General features: G+C 46.9%; 1 protein-coding gene across 3 annotated transcripts in view; it reads left to right on the top strand.

The window, feature by feature from the left end:
- The window catches only part of NOX5 (NADPH oxidase 5), a 79329-nt gene that overhangs the window by 34268 nt on the left and 24467 nt on the right, over positions 1-20594 (top strand). For all 3 annotated transcript variants that reach the window (XM_056571614.1, XM_056571615.1, XM_056571613.1), the window contains exons 3-10: positions 8861-9011; positions 11115-11325; positions 11861-12095; positions 12181-12334; positions 12416-12591; positions 18574-18756; positions 18855-18987; positions 20019-20158. In XM_056571614.1, the coding sequence (XP_056427589.1) occupies positions 8861-9011; positions 11115-11325; positions 11861-12095; positions 12181-12334; positions 12416-12591; positions 18574-18756; positions 18855-18987; positions 20019-20158 (1383 nt within the window). The remainder of the gene's footprint in view (positions 1-8860; positions 9012-11114; positions 11326-11860; positions 12096-12180; positions 12335-12415; positions 12592-18573; positions 18757-18854; positions 18988-20018; positions 20159-20594) is intronic.

Here is a 20594-nt window from a genome sequence, read left to right as displayed (position 1 = left end):
CTTCTCAATTCCTATGCTTCCTGGCTGATGTTTTATCACTTTTGAATGCTGGCAGTGCTTTCACACTAGTGGTAGCATGTGACGGAGTCTACAACACTTGTGTAGTGGCTCAGTTAGTGCAGCTCATCCAGGATGGCACATCAATGCGAGCTGTGGCAAGAAGGTTTGCTGTTTCTGTCAGCATAGTGTCCAGAGCATGGAGACACTACCAGGAGACAGGCCAGTACATCAGGAGATGTGGAGGAGGTCATAGGAGGGCAACAACCCAGCAGCAGGACCACTACCTCCGCCTTTGTGCAAGGAGGAGCACTGCCAGAGCCCTGCAAAATGATCTCCAGCAGGCCACAAATGTCTATGTGTCCACTCAAACGGTAAGAAATAGAGGGTGGTATGGGGGCCCGACATACACAAGTGGGAGTTGTGCTTACAGCCCAACACCGTGCAGGACGTTTGGCATTTGCCCGAGAACCCCAAGATTGGCAAATTCGCCACAGGCGCTCTGTGCTCTTCACAGATGAAAGCAGGTTCACACTGAGCACATGTTACAGACGTGACAGAGTCTGGAGATGCCGTGGAGAACGTTCTGCCTCCTGCAACATCCTCCAGCATGAATGGTTTGGTGGTGGGTCAGTAATGGTGTAGAGTGGCATTTCTTTGGGGGGCCGCACAGCCCTCCATGAGCTTGCCAGAGGTAGCCTGACTGCCATTAGGTACCGAGATGAGATTCGTAGACCCCTTATGAGACCATATGCTGCTGCGGTTGGCCCTGGGTTCCTCCTAATGCAAGACAATGCTAGACCTCATGTGGCTGCAGTGTGTCAGCAGTTCCTGCAAGAGGAAGGCATTGATGCTGTGGACTGACCCGTCTGTTCCCCAGAACTGAATCTGATTGAGCACATCTGGGACATCATGTCTCGCTCCATCCACCAATGCCACGTTGCACCACAGACTGTCCAGGAGTTGGCAGATGCTTTAGTCCAGGTCTGGGAGGACATCCCTCAGAAGACCATCCACCACCTCATCAGAAGCATGCCCAGGCATTGTAGGGAGGTCATACAGGCACGTGGAGGCCACACACACTACTGAGCCTCATTTTGACTTGTTTTAAGGACATTACATCAAAGTTGGATCAGCCTATAGTGTGGTTTTCCACTTTGATTTTGAGTGTGACTCCATATCCAGACCTCCATGGGTTGATAAGTTTGATTTCCATTGATAATTTTTGTGTGATTTTGTTGTCAGCACATTTCACTATGTAAAGACGAAAGTATTTCATACGATTAGTTCATTCATTCAGATCTAGGATGTGTTATCTTAGTGTTTCCTTTATTTTTTTTTGAGCAGTGTATATTTTAAAGACTAAAAAATAATAACATTCATTCTGCTCTGGATAGAATACGTGAAATAGTGAGATTATCCCTAAGACCAGAAGATGGCAGCATTGATGTAATGTGATTCTGAAAATAAAGCAAATGCTGTATTTGGCTGAAATCGAAACTTGGGCAATGTACTGGACGTAACTCACAACTCCCAATGCAGAATCTATAGTTTTGCTTCACATCCTGCTTTATTGGCAGGGGAATTATTGGGCCAACTCAGATACCAAGGCCCGGTACAACTTTAACTTCCCTCATGACCAGCTTTCACGCCCCCTCCCATAGGCTTGCATTGAAGGGCGGAGCGTGACATCACACGGGGGCGGGGGCGTGACGTCACACGCCGCCCGCCCTGTAGTCGCCGGCAATCAGTCCCGGAGTGATCCGGGGACTGATTACAAACGGGGTGCCGCGTGCAAGATCAGGGGGGTCCCCAGCGGTGGAACTCCCTCGATCAGGCATCTTGTCCCCACTCCTTTGGACAGGGGATAAGATGTCTAAGCACTGGAGTACCCCTTTAACTTTCTTGCTCCAGTTGATTTAAAGTAAATAGTTTTCCACTTTAATGCTGTTAAGAAATAAGAACATAAAGGCAACACATTGCTTTAAAGGAGAACTCCAGAATATAAAAATCGTCCCCCATACTGCCGGCAGTAAAAAAATAAAGATGTACATACCTTCCTTCGCTCCCCCGGGGCCTCCGGCAACCGGCTCCAGTCTCCGCCACGATCCGGTGGTCGGCAAGTGATACTGCACTCAGTCAATCACCGGCTGCTGCGAAGTCCCGGCTCGGCCGGCGATAGACTGAGCGGCAGGGTGACGTTTTCGGCCCCTCCAGCAGGTGCCGGTGTAGTGAGAATTTTGTGTCCTGAAGCGTTCTCACACAGCAGCTCAGCCAATCGCCGGCCGAGTCGGGACTTCACTGTGGCCGGTGATTGGCCGACCACCAGCAACCAGGAAGAGGATAGCGGCAGAGACCGGAGCCTGTTACCGGAGGCCCCAGGGGAGCAGAGGAAGGTATTTACATCTTTATTTTTTTACTGACGGCAGTATGGGGGACACTTTTTATATTCTGGAGTTCTCCTTTAAGTTGTGTAGTTACTTCTGCTGAAGTCAGGCCATGATTAATGGCTTTTAGTGCTAATGCTAGAAAAGTTCTCAACATACATGTAAAAAAGACTCTATGGGGTCCATTTATCAGGCAGAGGCCAAGAGAGTTTTGGCTTCTGCTTGGTCAGTATATGTCAATATTAAGTATGGAATAGTGTAATAGATTTCACTATTTCCTCAAACCGAATTCTTAAAAAAAAAAAAAATCTAGTAAAAGCATAACATTTTAGTCTACAAGTGACAGATATCATTGTGTGGCATTCATAACAGGTATCCCTTTTATAGAAATAACTGAGGCCATTATAGGGTATGGGTGACGGATGTGTTAAAGTGTACCTTTCATTAGCAAAAACATTTTATATAATGTAGAAAATAACATTATATATTTGTAATATACATTGCTTAAAAATTTGTATATTTTTGTCCCTTCAGCTATTGCCTGTTTGTCCTTGTGAGGAGTGCAAATACAGGAAGTGTGGGCAGGACAAGCAGGGCTCTGTGCACTGAGGACAAACAGTGCTCTGTACACTGAGGACAAGCAGGGCTCTGTGCACTGAGGACAAGCAGGGTTCTGTGCACTGAGGACAAGCAGGGCTCTGTGCACTGAGGACAAGCAGGGCTCTGTACACTGAGGACAAGCAGGGCTCTGTACACTGAGGACAAGCAGGGCTCTGTGCAGTGAGGACAAGCAGGGTTCTGTACACTGAGGACAAGCAGGGCTCTGTACACTGAGGACAAGCAGGGCTCTGTACACTGAAGACAAGCAGGGCTCTGTACACTGAGGACAAGCAGGGCTCTGGGCACTGAACACAAGCAGGGCTCTGTACACTGAGGAAAAACAGGGCTCTGTACACTGAGGACAAGCAGGGCTCTGTACACTGAGGACAAGCAGGGCTCTGTACACTGAGGACAAGCAGGGCTCTGTACACTGAGGGCAAGCAGGGCTCTGTACACTGAGGACAAACAGTGCTCTGTACACTGAGGACAAGCAGGGCTCTGTGCACTGAGGACAAGCAAGGCTCTGTGCACTGAGGACAAGCAGGGCTCTGTTCACTTAGGACAAGCAGGGCTCTGTTCACTTAGGACAAGCAGGGCTCTGTACACTGAGGACAAGCAGGGCTCTGTCCACTGAGGATAAGCATGGCTCTGTACACTGAGGGCAAGCAGGGCTCTGGGCAATGAGGCTGTATGAGACGTCCCTAGCTCACACAGCAGGATGACTGAAAAGCCTAGTAAAAGCATAACATTTTAGTCTACAAGTGACAGATATCATTGTGTGGCATTCATCACAGGTATCCCTTTTATAGAAATAACTGAGGCCATTATAGGGTATGGGTGACGGATGTGTTAAAGTGTACCTTTCATTATCAAAAACATTTTATATAATGTAGAAAATAACATTATATATTTGTAATATACATTGCTTAAAAATTTGTATATTTTTGTCCCTTCAGCTATTGCCTGTTTGTCCTTGTGAGGAGTGCAAATACAGGAAGTGTGGGCAGGACAAGCAGGGCTCTGTGCACTGAGGACAAACAGTGCTCTGAACACTGAGGACATGCAGGGCTCTGTGCACTGAGGACAAGCAGGGCTCTGTGCACTGAGGACAAGCAGGGCTCTGTTCACTTAGGACAAGCAGGGCTCTGTTCACTTAGGACAAGCAGGGCTCTGTACACTGAGGACAAGCAGGGCTCTGTACACTGAGGACAAGCAGGGCTCTGTCCACTGAGGATAAGCATGGCTCTGTACACTGAGGGCAAGCAGGGCTCTGGGCAAAGAGGCTGCATGAGACGTCCCTAGCTCACACAGCAGGATGACTGAAAAGCCAGGAGCCTGCACAGAGCCCTGCTTGTCCCGCCCTCACTTCCTGTATTTTGTCTCCTCACAGAAACACACAGACAATAGTTGCAGGGACAGCATTCTTTCACCTTAAAATATACAAATTTTGTAACCATTGTATATTACAAATATACATATAATGGTATTATCTACATTATATAAAAAGTTTTTGCTAATTACAGGTACACTTTTAACCAGTGGCCTCTAAATTGTGGCCCTCCATATGTTGCAAAACTACACCTCCCAGAATAGCTGGACAGCTGGGAGTTGTAGATATCTATCTCAGCTTAGTGTAATTCCAATAGGGCAATGGTCTCCAAAACTACAACTTCCAACATGCCCAGACAGCCAACAGCTGTCCGGGCATGCTGGTAGTTGTAGTTTTGCAACATCTGGAGGGCCACACCTTGGAGACCACTGTGGACTGTGCACTGAGGACAAGCAGGGCTCTCTACACTGAGGACAAACAGGTCTATGTACACTGAGGACAAAGAGGGCTCTGTACACTGAGGACAAACAGGGCTTTGTACACTGAGGACAAACAGGGCTCTGTACACTGAGGACAAACAGGGCTCTGTACACTGAAGATAAGCATGGCTCTTTGCAGTGAGGACAAGCAGGGCTCTGTACACTGAGGACAAGCAGGGCTCTGTACACTGAGGACAAGCAGGGCTCTGTGCAGTGAGGACAAGTAGGGCTCTGTACACTAAGGACAAGCAGGACTCTGTACACTGAGGTCAAGCAGGGCTCTGTGCAGTGAGGGCAAGCAGGGCTCTGTACACTGAGGACAATCAGGGCTCTGTGCACTGAAGACAAGCAGAGCTCTGGGCACTGAGGACAAGCAGGGCTCCGTGCACTGAGGACAAACAGGGCTCTGGGCACCGAGGACAAGCAGGGCTCTGTGCACTGAGGACAAGCAGGGCTCTAGGCACTGAGGACAAGCAGGGCTCTGCATACTGAGGACAAGCAGAGCTCTGTACACTGAGACAATCAGGGCTCTGTACACTGAGACAAGCAGGGCTCTGTACACTTAGACAAGCAGGGCTCTGTGCAGTGAGGACAAGCAGGGCTATGTACACTAAGGACAAGCAGGACTCTGTACACTGAGGTCAAGCAGGGCTCTGTGCAGTGAGGACAAGCAGGGCTCTGGGCACTGAGGACAAGCAGGGCTCCGTGCACTGAGGACAAGCAGGGCTCCGTGCACTGAGGACAAGCAGGGCTCTGGGCACTGAGGACAAGCAGGGCTCTGTGCACTGAGGACAAGCAGGGCTCTAGGCACTGAGGACAAGCAGGGCTCTGTGCACTGAGGACAAGCAGGGCTCTAGGCACTGAGGACAAGCAGGGCTCTGCATACTGAGGACAAGCAGAGCTCTGTACACTGAGACAATCAGGGCTCTGTACACTGAGACAAGCAGGGCTCTGTACACTTAGACAAGCAGGGCTCTGTGCAGTGAGGACAAGCAGGGCTCTGTACACTAAGGACAAGCAGGACTCTGTACACTGAGGTCAAGCAGGGCTCTGTGCAGTGAGGACAAGCAGGGCTCGGGGCACTGAGGACAAGCAGGGCTCCGTGCACTGAGGACAAGCAGGGCTCCGTGCACTGAGGACAAGCAGGGCTCTGTGCACTGAGGACAAGCAGGGCTCTGTGCACTGAGGACAAGCAGGGCTCTAGGCACTGAGGACAAGCAGGGCTCTGCATACTGAGAACAAGCAGAGCTCTGTACACTGAGACAATCAGGGCTCTGTACACTGAGACAAGCAGGGCTCTGTACACTGAGACAAGCAGTGCTCTGTGCAGTGAGGACAAGCAGGGCTCTGTACACTAAGGACAAGCAGGACTCTGTACACTGAGGTCAAGCAGGGCTCTGTACACTGAGGACAAGCAGGGCTCTGTACACTGAGGACAAGCAGGGCTCTGTACACTGAGGACAAGCAGGGCTATGTACACTGAGGACAAGCAGGGCTCTATACACTGAGGACAATCAGGGCTCTGTACACTGAGGACAAGCAGGGCTCTGTACACTGAGGACAAGCAGGGCTCTGTATACTGAGGACAAGCAGGACTCTGTACACTGAGGACAAGCAGGGATCTGTTCACTTAGGACAATCAGGGCTCTGTACACTTAGAACTAGCATGGCTCTGTTCACTTAGGACAATCAGGGCTCTGTACACGGAGGACAAGCAGGGCTCTGTACACTGAGGACAAGCAGGGCTCTGTACACTGAGGACAAGGAGGGCTCTGTACACTGAGGGCAAGCAGGGCTCTGGGCAAGAGGCTGTATGACATGTCCCTGGCTCACACAGCAGGATGACTGAAAAGCCAGGAGCCTGCACAGAGCCCTGCTTGTCCCGCCCTCACTTCCTGTATTTTGTCTCCTCACAGAGACACACAGACAATAGTTGCAGGGACAGCATTCTTTCACCCAAAAATATACACATTTTGTAACCATTGTATATTACAAATATACATATAATGGTATTATCTACATTATATAAAAAGTTTTTTCTAATTACAGGTACACTTTTAACCAGTGGCCTCTAAATTGTGGCCCTCCATATGTTGCAAAACTACACCTCCCAGAATAGCTGGACAGCTGGGAGTTGTAGATATTCTATCTCAGCTTAGTGTAATTCCAATAGGGCAATGGTCTCCAAAACTACAACTTCCAACATGCCCAGACAGCCAACAGCTGTCCGGGCATGCTGGTAGTTGAAGTTTTGCAACATCGGGAGGGCCACACTTTTGAGACCACTGTGTTAAATGAATGCCTAATAGTGACATCTCTCACCCATAGGCTATAATGGCAGCCTTAAAAAAAATCTCACAATATATCTGTTTGACACATCCTTTACATTGTTAGGGTAGGTCCACTGTCACTGTGCCGGACCAGTAGCAGAAAGGGGCAGCCATGAAGCTCCCATTGATCTCTTTGGGACTGCATGGAAAAGAAGTGAAATGTTCCACATCTCCTAATGAAGTGACTGGGAGCAGGTTTTTTTTTAGACAGAATTAGGGTACGTTCACATGTAAATCAATAGGCAGCAAAATCTGCAGCAAAAATATGCACATGTGAACGTACCCTAAGGCTATGTTCACAAGACAGAATGTCTGCACGGAAAATCTCTGCAGGCGCCGGCATCTCATAGATGGCTATGCATTCGTGCAGAGTCTGCAGAAAGAATGGACATGTCCATTCTTTCTGCGGGCACCGGAATTAGAATTTCCGCACAAGAGATAAAATTTATATCAAATCTGCTGCGGAATCCGCACAGAAACATACCATGATGGCATCCATCACAACCTCAATTCAATATATACCTTACGGCTGTCACGCCCCCACCCATAGACTTGCATTGAGGGGGCGTGGCCGTGATGTCACAAGGGACATGGCCAACCCCCGCAGCACGAAAACAGTGTTCGGAACATTTACTTACGAACGCTGGCCAGTGGAGTACCCCTTTAATATACATTAAACATATGCCAAAAATGCTGTGTGAACCCAGACTAACAGCTCATTACTAAAATCACCGTATTAGGATGAATTCACACGTGACTTTGTTGCAGCAATTTCTGCCACATTCATCCACTTTATTCAAGTGAATTTGCAGAAATCCACTAGCTTGCCATTTAGATGAATAAAACTGATTTTTGGAACTGACATTTGAATGGAAATGTCTGAAATAAATCTGCCATGATGTAGTGGAGCTAATCGGTTCCAGAAATAAACCTGCTGTGGATTTTATTCTGGAGCGTGGTCCTTAATCTGAGCAGATCTTTTTTTTAATTATTATTATTTATAAAATACCTCATTCACATGTATTGATAGCAGAACGTCATTGGATTCCTGAATGTGTGAACCTTGCCTTAGGACGAAGTTGATCTGAAGATATTGGGATGAACATACACCTACATAGCATCATCTCAGCAGATATAAGGGTATGCCTTTAAAGGGGAAAATGTTTTCAAATCAACTGGTGAAAGAAAGTTAAACAGATTTGTAAATAACTTCTATTTAAAAATCTTAACCCTTCTAGTACTTATAAGCTGCTGTATACTACAGATATACTACAGACAAATTTGTGAAGTTCTTTCCAGCCTGACAACAGTGCTCTCTGCTGACACCTCTGTCCGTGTCAGGAACTGTCCAGAGCAGGAGAGGTTTTCTGTGGGGATATTATTATAATCTGGACAGTTCCTGACACAGACAGAGGTGTCAGCAGAGAGCACTGTTGTCAGACAGAAAAGTCTCTGTTTTATACAGCAGCTAACAAGTACTGGAAGGATCAAGATTTTTTAATAGAAGTAATTTACAAATCTGTTTAACTTTCAGGCACCAGTTGATTTGAAAACTTTTGTTTTCTATTTGTTTCCACAGGAGTTCCCCTTTAAGTACATGTGCTAGTGTGTAGTGTGCAGAGCAGTGCACACAATTCTATAGGCATTACCACACAAGGTTCATAATGTATATTAGTTCCCCTAACAGGAAAACAATTATAAGTCAGTACATTTCATCTAATGTAATTCTTCCTTCAGTCTTTCTTTGCAGAGCGCTTTTTTGCCTTATTTGATTCAGACGGCAGCGGCTCCATCAGCTTGGATGAGTTACTGAAAGCTTTCAACCTCCTAATACATGGAAGTGATACTGACAAACTGCGATTCCTATTCCAAGTATATGACGTTGATGGTAATTGTATGGGGCTCTTGGGACTCCAATCTGTGTCAACAACATATTGCGATCAAAATTCAATATAACAGCAGATGTGCACCAAAATTTATGAATCTTATGTATACAAACAGTCTGAGAGTAGAAGTGTCCTTGTCCCTGTGGTCACTAGTTTAAGTTGCATTCTTCCAGTGTAGTTTAGAAATTGCTGGCTTTTTTGACACTTTTTCTGTAATAGTGATATAATATATGAGGCCCCTATGAGACTGACTGTATCACTAGGATCTTCTATCTATGTCCAAATGGTGAAGCTCTCATGGCTGTGAATTTGATGGGCTGTAAATGTGTCCTTCACTAGAAAAGTTTATTTGGTGACAGGTACCCTTCACCATATATACTCGAGTTTAAGCAGATTTTTCCAGCACAATTATTCATGCTGAAAATGCCCCCCTCGGCTTATGCTCGAGTAAAGAAAAAAAAATAAGTCGCTTCAGGCATATCGGTAGGGGTGGGCCGGGTCATCCATCTTCGCTGCAGGGACCATCCGCATTCTGGTGGGGAGGGTGAGCCGGTCTGGCGGTCCATCTTCACTGGGAGGCCTTCCTTTCTGCTCCGGGCCGCCCTGGACTAGTGACTTGCATTGACGACGACGCACAGGGACGTCCGTGCGCAGTGCTGCCCCTGCGCAGCGGCATCAATGCAATGTGTCTAGTCCGGGGCCGGCCTGGAGCGGACAAGAGGGCCTCCTGGTGAAGATGGACGGGCCGTCCATCTTCACCAGGAGGCCCTCTTCTCCGCTCCGGGCCGGCCCTGGACTAGACACATTGCATTGACGCCGCTGCGTCACCCTCCCCACTGGTATGCAGACAGTACCTGCAGCTACTAGGCAATAGGACCGAGAGAACAACATCTGGGAGGTGAGTACACAACGAGAGGGGGGGTCTGCATGATTACGGGGGGGCAGTCTGGATGATGACAGGGGTGCCTGGATGATGATGGGGGGATGATGACGGGGTGATGATGGCAGGGGGGGTCTGGATGATGACGGGGATGATGTATATCCCACCCTAGGCTTATGCTTGAGTCAATATGTTTTCCCTAGTTTTTGGGGTGAAATTAGGGACCTCGGCTTATATTCGGGTCGGCTTATATTCGAGTATATACGGTAACTCATTTCTTGGACTTACCTCTTCATGACAAATTTTAAGTAATTAGTTATAGGGATTTTCCAACAGTTCAAAAAGCAACAGTAGAAGCTACATGGATAGGAATTTAATGTGGATTGCTGCTGCGTCTGCCAAAGTGAGGACTATTCATTGTTTTAGTAGCTAAAAGAAGGATATCCCAGTTGAACAACCTTCACTGTGATGTCCTTTTGGAAAGAGGTTGCCATTTTAAAGGGGTACTCCGGTGGAAAACTTTTTTTTCTTAAATCAACTGGTGCCAGAAAGTTAAACAGATTTGTAAATTACTTCTATTTAAAATTTTTAATTTTTCCAGTACTTATTATCTGCTGAATGCTACAGAGGTAATTCTTTTCTTTTTGGAACACAGTGCTCTCAGCTGACATCACGAGAACAGTGCTCTCTGCTGACATCTCTGTCCATTTTAAGAACTGTCCAGAGTAGGGGAAAATCCGCATAGCAAACATATGCTGTTCTGGACAGTTCCTAAAATGGAGATGTCAGCAGAGAGCACTGTGCTCGTGATGTCAGCATAGAGCACTGTGTTCCAAGAAGAAAAAAAGGATTAGGATTTTTTAATAGAAGTCATTTACAAATCTGTTTAGGTTCCTCGCAATAGTTGATTTAAAAAAAAAAAAAAAAAAAGTTTTCCACGGGAGTACCCCTTTAACTAAATCCCTTTTAGTGAATAAATAATAGAATTCTATTGAAACCCAAATTACTGATCTTTTGGAATATTGTGATATATAAGTCATGGATGAGCCAAAAAAAAGTGAGAATTTTCCTTCTGATCCATGGGTTCAATAGGTATTATTTTTTGGGACCGTCCGCTGTTTGTGACTGTGCATGGTTTAAAGGCTGTAATAAACCTAGCCAAAGTAGTGTTCTCAAACCTATGACTGCCTCCCATTGGGGTGACATTGACTTCTGTTTAACACAGGCAGTGGTTCCATAGACCCAGATGAGCTACGCACAGTACTGAAGTCATGCCTGCTGGAAAATGCTATCTCACTACCAGAGGAGAAGTTAGATGATTTGACTCTTGTACTATTCCAGTCAGCTGATAAGGATAACAGCGGATCCATCACCTTTCAGGAACTCAAGGAAGAGCTGGAGCGTTTCCCAGAAGTCATGGAGAACCTTACAATCAGGTACCTGGATTTGCAATCAGTTTTATTTTAAACAAAGACATTACTATGGAACCAGAGGAAACATTGACTACTTCTTCCTTATTAAAATTTGTCCACTGAAAAGATTTACCACTGAAAAACCAAGAACAGCATATAGCATGATGGCGATGGTGGCCCACTTTGATCTGAGAATAAGTGTCCTTCCCCCTGCTTATATTCTCATTAACCCATGCCCTACCCTAGATCACTACTAGTTGAACAAATTCTAAAGTTCACATGTTAATAGGTTAACTACTTTATCCATGTTCTGGAATGGTTTTGTTCACTTTATCAGTGGAGAGGGCCGCTGCAAAGAGCATCTATGAAGATGTAACTTTTGGGTATGCTGGCAAAAGAAGATTACACATTGTTCTTGCACAGGGTCCTCAGTTGTCTGGTTACTGCTGAATGCTTATGGTACCTACAAATGTCCCTTGCTTGCAACACGTATCACAACTAATTGTATAAATAATATATCAAATATTTTATTGTCCTCTATTTTCCTCATCCATTTCAGTGCCGCTAACTGGCTGAAGCCTCCGACACTAAAAAAGAAGAATCACACACCCCGCTATCTGACCCGAGCTTACTGGCACAACAATCGCAGCAAGGTTCTGTTCATGTTCTCCTACTGCTGTGTAAACATACTGCTCTTCACCTTGGCAGCCGTCAATCATTCCAGTCTTGGTGGCTGGATCATGGTGGCCAAGGGCTGCGGTCAGTGCCTAAACTTTAACTGCACATTCATTGTTGTAAGTGATACATCAGACCATATTCAGGACCTGAGTGTTCTCAGCTGTCCAAAGATTTTATGTATAATCTTTTGTCTGCTGTCAGGTCTTGATGCTTCGTCGCTGTCTCACATGGCTACGTACTACTTTTATTACAAATTTCCTTCCATTGGATCAAAATGTTATCCTGCACGAATTGGTTGGATATACAGTATTTATTCTTACTGTGGTTCACACTGCTGCCCATGTCATAAATTTCAGTAAGTGGAAAGATACTTAAAAGGTTGAACAATTGGAAAATGTTACTTTGTTTTGCAACTTATACCTATGTCTCCTTGTAGTAAACAAGGCTATAAGCCCAGGCTCCTATACATTCTGGGAATATCTTCTCACTCTGCGGCCTGGTATTGGCTGGGTGTATGGCAGTGCCTCCATCACAGGAATATTGCTGCAGCTTCTCATCTTCCTAATGCTGGTGTGCTCCTGCACCTTTGTTAGGAAAGGAGGACACTTTGAAGTGAGTATTTTATTGGAAGAATTCAGTTAAATTAGCAAATAATTTAAAATACAGATTGCTATTGTCACGATGCCGGCTGGCAGGTAGTGGATCCTCTGTGCCAGAGAGGGATTGGCGTGGACCGTGCTAGTGGATCGGTTCTAAGTCACTACTGGTTTTCACCAGAGCCCGCCGCAAAGCGGGATGGTCTTGCTGCGGCGGTAGTGACCAGGTCGTATCCACTAGCAACGGCTCAACCTCTCTGGCTGCTGAAGATAGGCGCGGTACAAGGGAGTAGACAGAAGCAAGGTCGGACGTAGCAGAAGGTCGGGGCAGGCAGCAAGGATCGTAGTCAGGGGCAACGGCAGGAGGTCTGGAACACAGGCTAGGAACACACAAGGAAACGCTTTCACTGGCACGATGGCAACAAGATCCGGCAAGGGAGTGCAGGGGAAGTGAGGTGATATAGGGAAGTGCACAGGTGAACATACTAATTGGAACCACTGCGCCAATCAGCGGCGCAGTGGCCCTTTAAATCGCAAAGACCCGGCGCGCGCGCGCCCTAGGGAGCGGGGCCGCGCGCGCCGGGACAGGACCGACGGAGAGCGAGTCAGGTACGGGATCCGGGGTGCGCATCGCGAGCGGGCGCTACCCGCATCGCGAATCGCATCCCGGCTGGAGGCGGTATCGCAGCGCCCCGGGTCAGTGGATCTGACCGGAGCGCTGCAGTGAGGAGAGTGTAGCGAGCGCTCCGGGGAGGAGCGGGGACCCGGAGCGCTCGGCGTAACAGTACCCCCCCCCTTGGGTCTCCCCCTCTTCTTAGAGCCTGAGAACCTGAGGAGCAGACTTTTGTCTAGGATATTGTCCTCAGGTTCCCAGGATCTCTCTTCTGGACCACAACCCTCCCAATCAACTAAAAAAAAAGTTTTCCCTCTGACCTTTTTTGATGCCAGAATCTCTTTGACGGAGAAGATGTCCGAGGAGCCGGAAACAGGAGTGGGGGGAACAGATTTGGGAGAGAAACGGTTGATGATAAGTGGTTTAAGAAGAGAAACGTGAAAGGCATTAGGAATACGAAGAGAAGGAGGAAGAAGAAGTTTGTAAGAGACAGGATTAATCTGGCACAAAATTTTGAAAGGACCAAGATAGCGTGGTCCCAACTTGTAGCTAGGGACACGGAAGCGGACATATTTAGCGGAGAGCCATACCTTGTCTCCAGGGGAAAAAATGGGAGGAGCTCTTCTTTTCTTATCCGCGAACTTCTTCATGCGTGATGATGCCTGTAAGAGAGAATTTTGGGTCTCTCTCCATATGATGGAAAGATCACGAGAAATTTCATCCACAGCGGGCAGACCAGAGGGCAAGGGGGTAGGGAGGGGGGGAAGAGGGTGACGGCCGTACACCACGAAAAATGGGGATTTGGAGGAAGATTCAGAGACTCTGAAGTTATACGAGAATTCGGCCCATGGTAGAAGATCTGCCCAATCATCCTGGCGGGAGGAAACAAAATGTCGTAAATAATCACCCAAGACCTGGTTAACTCTTTCTACTTGTCCATTGGATTGAGGATGATATGCAGAAGAAAAATTTAATTTAATCTTGAGTTGTTTACAGAGAGCCCTCCAGAATTTAGACACGAATTGGACGCCTCTATCCGAGACGATCTGCGTAGGCAACCCGTGAAGACGAAAAATGTGTACAAAAAATTGTTTAGCCAACTGAGGCGCTGAAGGAAGACCAGGAAGAGGGATGAAATGTGCCATTTTGGAGAATCGATCAACGACCACCCAAATAACAGTGTTGCCACGGGATGGGGGTAAGTCAGTAATAAAATCCATACCAATCAGAGACCAAGGCTGTTCGGGGACAGGCAGAGGATGAAGAAAACCAGCGGGCTTCTGGCGAGGAGTCTTATCCCGGGCACAGATAGTGCAGGCACGCACAAAGTCCACAACATCCGTCTCCAGAGTCGGCCACCAATAGAAGCGAGAGATGAGTTGCACAGATTTCTTGATGCCTGCATGACCTGCGAGATGGGAGGAGTGACCCCATTTGAGGATTCCGAGGCGTTGGCGTGGAGAAACGAAGGTCTTTCCTGGAGGAGTTTGCCTGATGGAGGCTGGAGAAGTGGAAATCAGGCAGTCAGGAGGAATGATGTGTTGCGGAGAGAGTTCAACTTCAGAAGCATCCGAGGAACGAGAGAGAGCATCGGCCCTAATGTTCTTATCGGCAGGCCGAAAGTGAATTTCAAAATTAAATCGGGCAAAGAACAGGGACCACCTGGCCTGGCGAGGATTCAGCCGTTGGGCAGACTGGAGGTAGGAGAGGTTCTTGTGGTCGGTGTAAATAATAACTGGAAATCTTGATCCCTCCAGCAGATGCCTCCATTCCTCAAGTGCTAATTTAATGGCTAGAAGCTCTCGATCCCTGATGGAGTAGTTCCTCTCCGCCGGAGAGAAGGTCCTAGAAAAAAAACCACAAGTAACAGCATGCCCGGAAGAATTCTTTTGTAGAAGGACAGCTCCAGCTCCCACTGAGGAGGCATCAACCTCCAATAGGAAGGGTTTAGATGGGTCAGGTCTGGAGAGCACAGGAGCCGAAGAAAAGGCAGACTTGAGCCGTTTAAAGGCGTCTTCCGCTTGAGGAGGCCAAGACTTGGGATCGGCATTTTTTTTGGTTAAAGCCACGATAGGAGCCACAACGGTAGAAAAATGTGGAATAAATTGCCTGTAATAATTGGCGAACCCCAAAAAACGTTGGATAGCACGGAGTCCGGAGGGGCGTGGCCAATCTAAAACGGCAGAGAGTTTGTCTGGATCCATTTGTAGTCCCTGGCCAGAGACCAAGTATCCTAGGAAAGGAAGAGATTGGCATTCAAACAGACATTTCTCTATTTTGGCATAGAGTTGATTATCACGAAGTCTCTGAAGAACCATACGGACATGCTGGCGGTGTTCTTCTAGATTGGCAGAAAAAATCAGGATATCGTCCAGATATACAACAACACAGGAGTATAAGAGATCACGAAAAATTTCATTAACAAAGTCTTGGAAGACGGCAGGGGCGTTGCACAGGCCAAAGGGCATGACCAGATACTCAAAGTGTCCATCTCTGGTGTTAAATGCCGTTTTCCATTCATCCCCCTCTCTGATGCGGATGAGATTATAAGCACCTCTTAAGTCCAGTTTGGTAAAGATGTGGGCACCTTGGAGGCGATCAAAGAGTTCAGAGATGAGGGGTAGGGGGTAGCGGTTCTTAACCGTGATTTTATTAAGACCGCGGTAGTCAATGCAAGGACGTAGAGAGCCATCTTTTTTGGACACAAAGAAAAATCCGGCTCCGGCAGGAGAGGAAGATTTACGGATAAAGCCCTTTTTTAAATTTTCCTGGACGTATTCAGACATGGCAAGAGTCTCTGGGGCGGACAGAGGATAAATTCTGCCCCGGGGTGGAGTAGTGCCCGGGAGGAGGTCGATAGGACAATCATAAGGCCTGTGAGGAGGTAGAGTCTCAGCTTGTTTTTTGCAAAAAACATCCGCAAAGTCCATATAGGCCTTAGGGAGACCGGTTACAGGAGGAACCACAGAGTCACGGCAAGGGGTACTGGGAACCGGTTTTAGGCAGTCCTTGGAACAAGAGGGCCCCCAACTCTTGATCTCCCCAGTGGACCAATCCAGGGTTGGGGAATGAAGTTGAAGCCAGGGAAGTCCAAGGAGAATTTCAGAAGTGCAATTGGGGAGGACCAAAAGTTCAATCCTCTCGTGATGAGGTCCGATGCACATTAGAAGGGGCTCCGTGCGAAAACGTATGGTACAGTCCAATCTTTCATTGTTTACACAATTGATGTAGAGGGGTCTGGCGAGACTGGTCACCGGGATGTTGAACCTGCTGACGAGAGAGGCCAAAATAAAATTTCCTGCAGATCCGGAGTCCAAGAAGGCCACAGCAGAGAAGGAGAAGGCAGGGGCAGACATCCGCACAGGCACAGTAAGACGTGGAGAAGCAGAGTAGACATCAAGGACTGTCTCACCTTTGTGCGGAGTCAGCGTACGTCTTTCCAGGCGGGGAGGACGGATAGGACAATCCTTCAGGAAGTGTTCGGTACTAGCACAGTACAGGCAGAGATTCTCCATGCGGCGTCGTGTCCTCTCTTGAGGTGTCAGGCGAGACCGGTCGACCTGCATAGCCTCCACGGCGGGAGGCACAGGAACAGATTGCAGGGGACCAGAGGAGAGAGGAGCCGGGGAGAAGAAACGCCTCGTGCGAACAGAGTCCATATCCTGGCGGAGCTCCTGACGCCTTTCGGAAAAACGCATGTCAATGCGAGTGGCTAGGTGAATGAGTTCATGTAGATTAGCAGGGATTTCTCGTGCGGCCAGAACATCTTTAATGTTGCTGGATAGGCCTTTTTTAAAGGTCGCGCAGAGGGCCTCATTATTCCAGGATAATTCTGAAGCAAGAGTACGGAATTGTACGGCATACTCGCCAACGGAAGAATTACCCTGGACCAGGTTCAACAGGGCAGTCTCAGCAGAAGAGGCTCGGGCAGGTTCCTCAAAGACACTTCGAATTTCCGAGAAGAAGGAGTGTACAGAGGCAGTGACGGGGTCATTGCGGTCCCAGAGCGGTGTGGCCCAAGACAGGGCTTTTCCAGACAGAAGGCTGACTACGAAAGCCACCTTAGACCTTTCAGTGGGAAACTGATCCGACATCATCTCCAGGTGCAGGGAACATTGGGAAAGAAAGCCACGGCAAAACTTAGAGTCCCCATCAAATTTATCCGGCAAGGATAGTCGTAGACCAGAAGCGGCCACTCGCTGCGGAGGAGGTGCAGGAGCTGGCGGAGGAGATGATTGCTGAAGCTGTGGTAGTAACTGCTGAAGCATAACGGTCAGTTGAGACAGCTGTTGGCCTTGTTGCGCTATCTGTTGCGACTGCTGGGCGACCACCGTGGTGAGGTCAGCGACAACTGGCAGAGGAACTTCAGCGGGATCCATGGCCGGATCTACTGTCACGATGCCGGCTGGCAGGTAGTGGATCCTCTGTGCCAGAGAGGGATTGGCGTGGACCGTGCTAGTGGATCGGTTCTAAGTCACTACTGGTTTTCACCAGAGCCCGCCGCAAAGCGGGATGGTCTTGCTGCGGCGGTAGTGACCAGGTCGTATCCACTAGCAACGGCTCAACCTCTCTGGCTGCTGAAGATAGGCGCGGTACAAGGGAGTAGACAGAAGCAAGGTCGGACGTAGCAGAAGGTCGGGGCAGGCAGCAAGGATCGTAGTCAGGGGCAACGGCAGGAGGTCTGGAACACAGGCTAGGAACACACAAGGAAACGCTTTCACTGGCACGATGGCAACAAGATCCGGCAAGGGAGTGCAGGGGAAGTGAGGGGATATAGGGAAGTGCACAGGTGAACATACTAATTGGAACCACTGCGCCAATCAGCGGCGCAGTGGCCCTTTAAATCGCAAAGACCCGGCGCGCGCGCGCCCTAGGGAGCGGGGCCGCGCGCGCCGGGACAGGACCGACGGAGAGCGAGTCAGGTACGGGATCCGGGGTGCGCATCGCGAGCGGGCGCTACCCGCATCGCGAATCGCATCCCGGCTGGAGGCGGTATCGCAGCGCCCCGGGTCAGTGGATCTGACCGGAGCGCTGCAGTGAGGAGAGTGTAGCGAGCGCTCCGGGGAGGAGCGGGGACCCGGAGCGCTCGGCGTAACAGCTATTCAGCAGAATTACATGTATGGGTACTGGGTACTTTTAGGACCACCACGGATCCTAAGACAAAAGTTGCATGAATGGCGCTCACTGCACATATGCGGAAGGTGCTTCATTCATTTGGTGATGTCACCTCTACCAGTTTGTTATTCCCTATCGTATATCTTAAAACTGAGATTTGACCTCCATAGAGTTACTGTTTTATTTCCCTTCCACAATAATTGTAACATTTCTGTAGATTTTAGGGTACCAGTGATAAACTGATGTATACTTAACACATTTCTGCTTTAGGTATTTTACTGGACACACTTGTCTTACATCTGGATCTGGATTCTATTGTTCCTCCATACACCCAAATTTTGGAAATGGTTTCTAGTTCCAGGACTCCTATTTGTGATGGAGAAAGTATTTGGAATGGCAGCATCACGTATGGGTGGCCTGTACATTGTAGAAGTCAACTTGTTACCCTCAAAGGTGCTTTGTTTATGCTAATGTCTCTACATTACCTTTCACTGAAACATTTACATTGTACATCATTCACACATTTTTTTTTATCTGTCTTCTAAATACAGGTGACACATCTTGTTGTTAAGAGGCCGCCATCCTTTCAGTACAAGCCTGGTGACTATGTATACCTGAATATACCAGTTATTGCCAAGTACGAATGGCACCCATTCACCATTAGCAGTGCCCCTGAGCAGGAAGGTAAGATACCCAACAGTATTTATCTCCTGTCTGCACACTGAACAGTTTAACCTGGACCAGGACCACACAAAATCTTGGGATTTTATATCTGGCCATTCAGTAAATAACTTTTTTGCACCAATGCAGTATAAGGGTAGGGTCACAAACAGCCCATCCGCTGTGTATTATAAGCTGCGGATGCATTTTGGGTGACCCTACCCTCTGTTTTTTTTTTGTTTTGTTTTTTTGCAGGACAGGATGTAGTTTCTACATGTACCATTTTGGGGCAATTATATGTTAGCTTTACATTTTTATAATTACATTTTGTGGGCAGCTTTCCCAGCCAAGTATTCTTTACATTAAATTTGGGGACAAACACAAAAATGCAATTCTGCTAAGTTTTTTTTTACTTTATTCATCATTGAGCTACAGTAAATGTGTCTATTTAAAGTACATGTTGGATGTTATTTATATAGGGGTTATAAAATTGTATATATTGTTTTTTTGCAATCAAAAGATATTGTAGATACTGTTTTTAATCCCATAAAGAGAGTTTTATTAAACTGGTATTCACAACTACAAGGTCTCCCCCCCCCCCCCACCTTGTACAGTGTCATGATCTGACTTGATCTTACTGAGAAGATTAAAGGGATTGTCCACATTTGAGTTATAAAAGTGGCAGTGGTAGTTCTCCTCCGAGTACAACTGCGTGAATGCTAGAAAGCAAGCAACATAAATTAAGATAGTCTTCCTAATATATTTGACAAATCTATATCAGCTATATTATACCTCTAAATATAACAACAGGAGGTTGATATGTTTCACACCTCTAGTTAGAAGCAACAAAAAGAAGGTGAGATTTTTCCATGAGAATATGGAAAATACCAAATTCTAACACTTCTGATTCATTTCTCCCAACAACTATGTTAGAATGTAAATTGAAAAAAATACAGTGAATTTTGTCATTGTTTACTTGCTGTTGGTCAATACTGTTAAAATCCAAGGCTATTCTCTTTCTTTCCTAAGCTTTTGTGTCACCATTTTCCCTGTAGATACCCTATGGCTACATATCCGTTCATTGGGACAATGGACAAACAGTTTGTATGAATATTTTTGTTCCCCAGAGACTGCCAAGAGATATCATAATAAAAAATGTGTTCAAAATATGAAGAAGAAAAAGCATCAAAGCCAGGTATGAAAAATAACACAATGGCCCTGATTTACTAAAGTCCAACTGACTTTTTTTCTTGGTTTCTGCGCCCAAATTTTACTTCGGACACAACCTACACTACACTTTTGAAAACACTCGGAGTGTTTTTTTTTTTTTTTTAAACTCTGAAATGGGCGTGGTTAAACAAAAAATGGGCGTGTTCCCAACAAAAAGCCGAAAATACTCAGAGTACTTCAAAAATCACTCCAAAAAAACCATGAGTTTGGCTCACAGAATAACTGACAGCCAAGAGGACGAGTGAAAATCAAAAAATGGAGTGATTTGTAACAAGGGACTGTTTACCATTGTGGTGTGTTAAAGTAACTTGTTTTCTAACCTGAAAACATTTTGTACAGTTAAACACTTTTATGAATAAAATATTGAATGCTTTTGTGATAGTTAATGTATAATTTTTTTT

The sequence above is a fragment of the Hyla sarda genome, chromosome 4 (genome assembly GCF_029499605.1).
Source record: "Hyla sarda isolate aHylSar1 chromosome 4, aHylSar1.hap1, whole genome shotgun sequence".
Classification (NCBI taxonomy): domain Eukaryota; kingdom Metazoa; phylum Chordata; class Amphibia; order Anura; family Hylidae; genus Hyla; species Hyla sarda.
The sequence above is the reverse complement of the archived record's forward strand: the minus strand, read 5'-3'. Positions and strand labels throughout refer to the sequence as shown.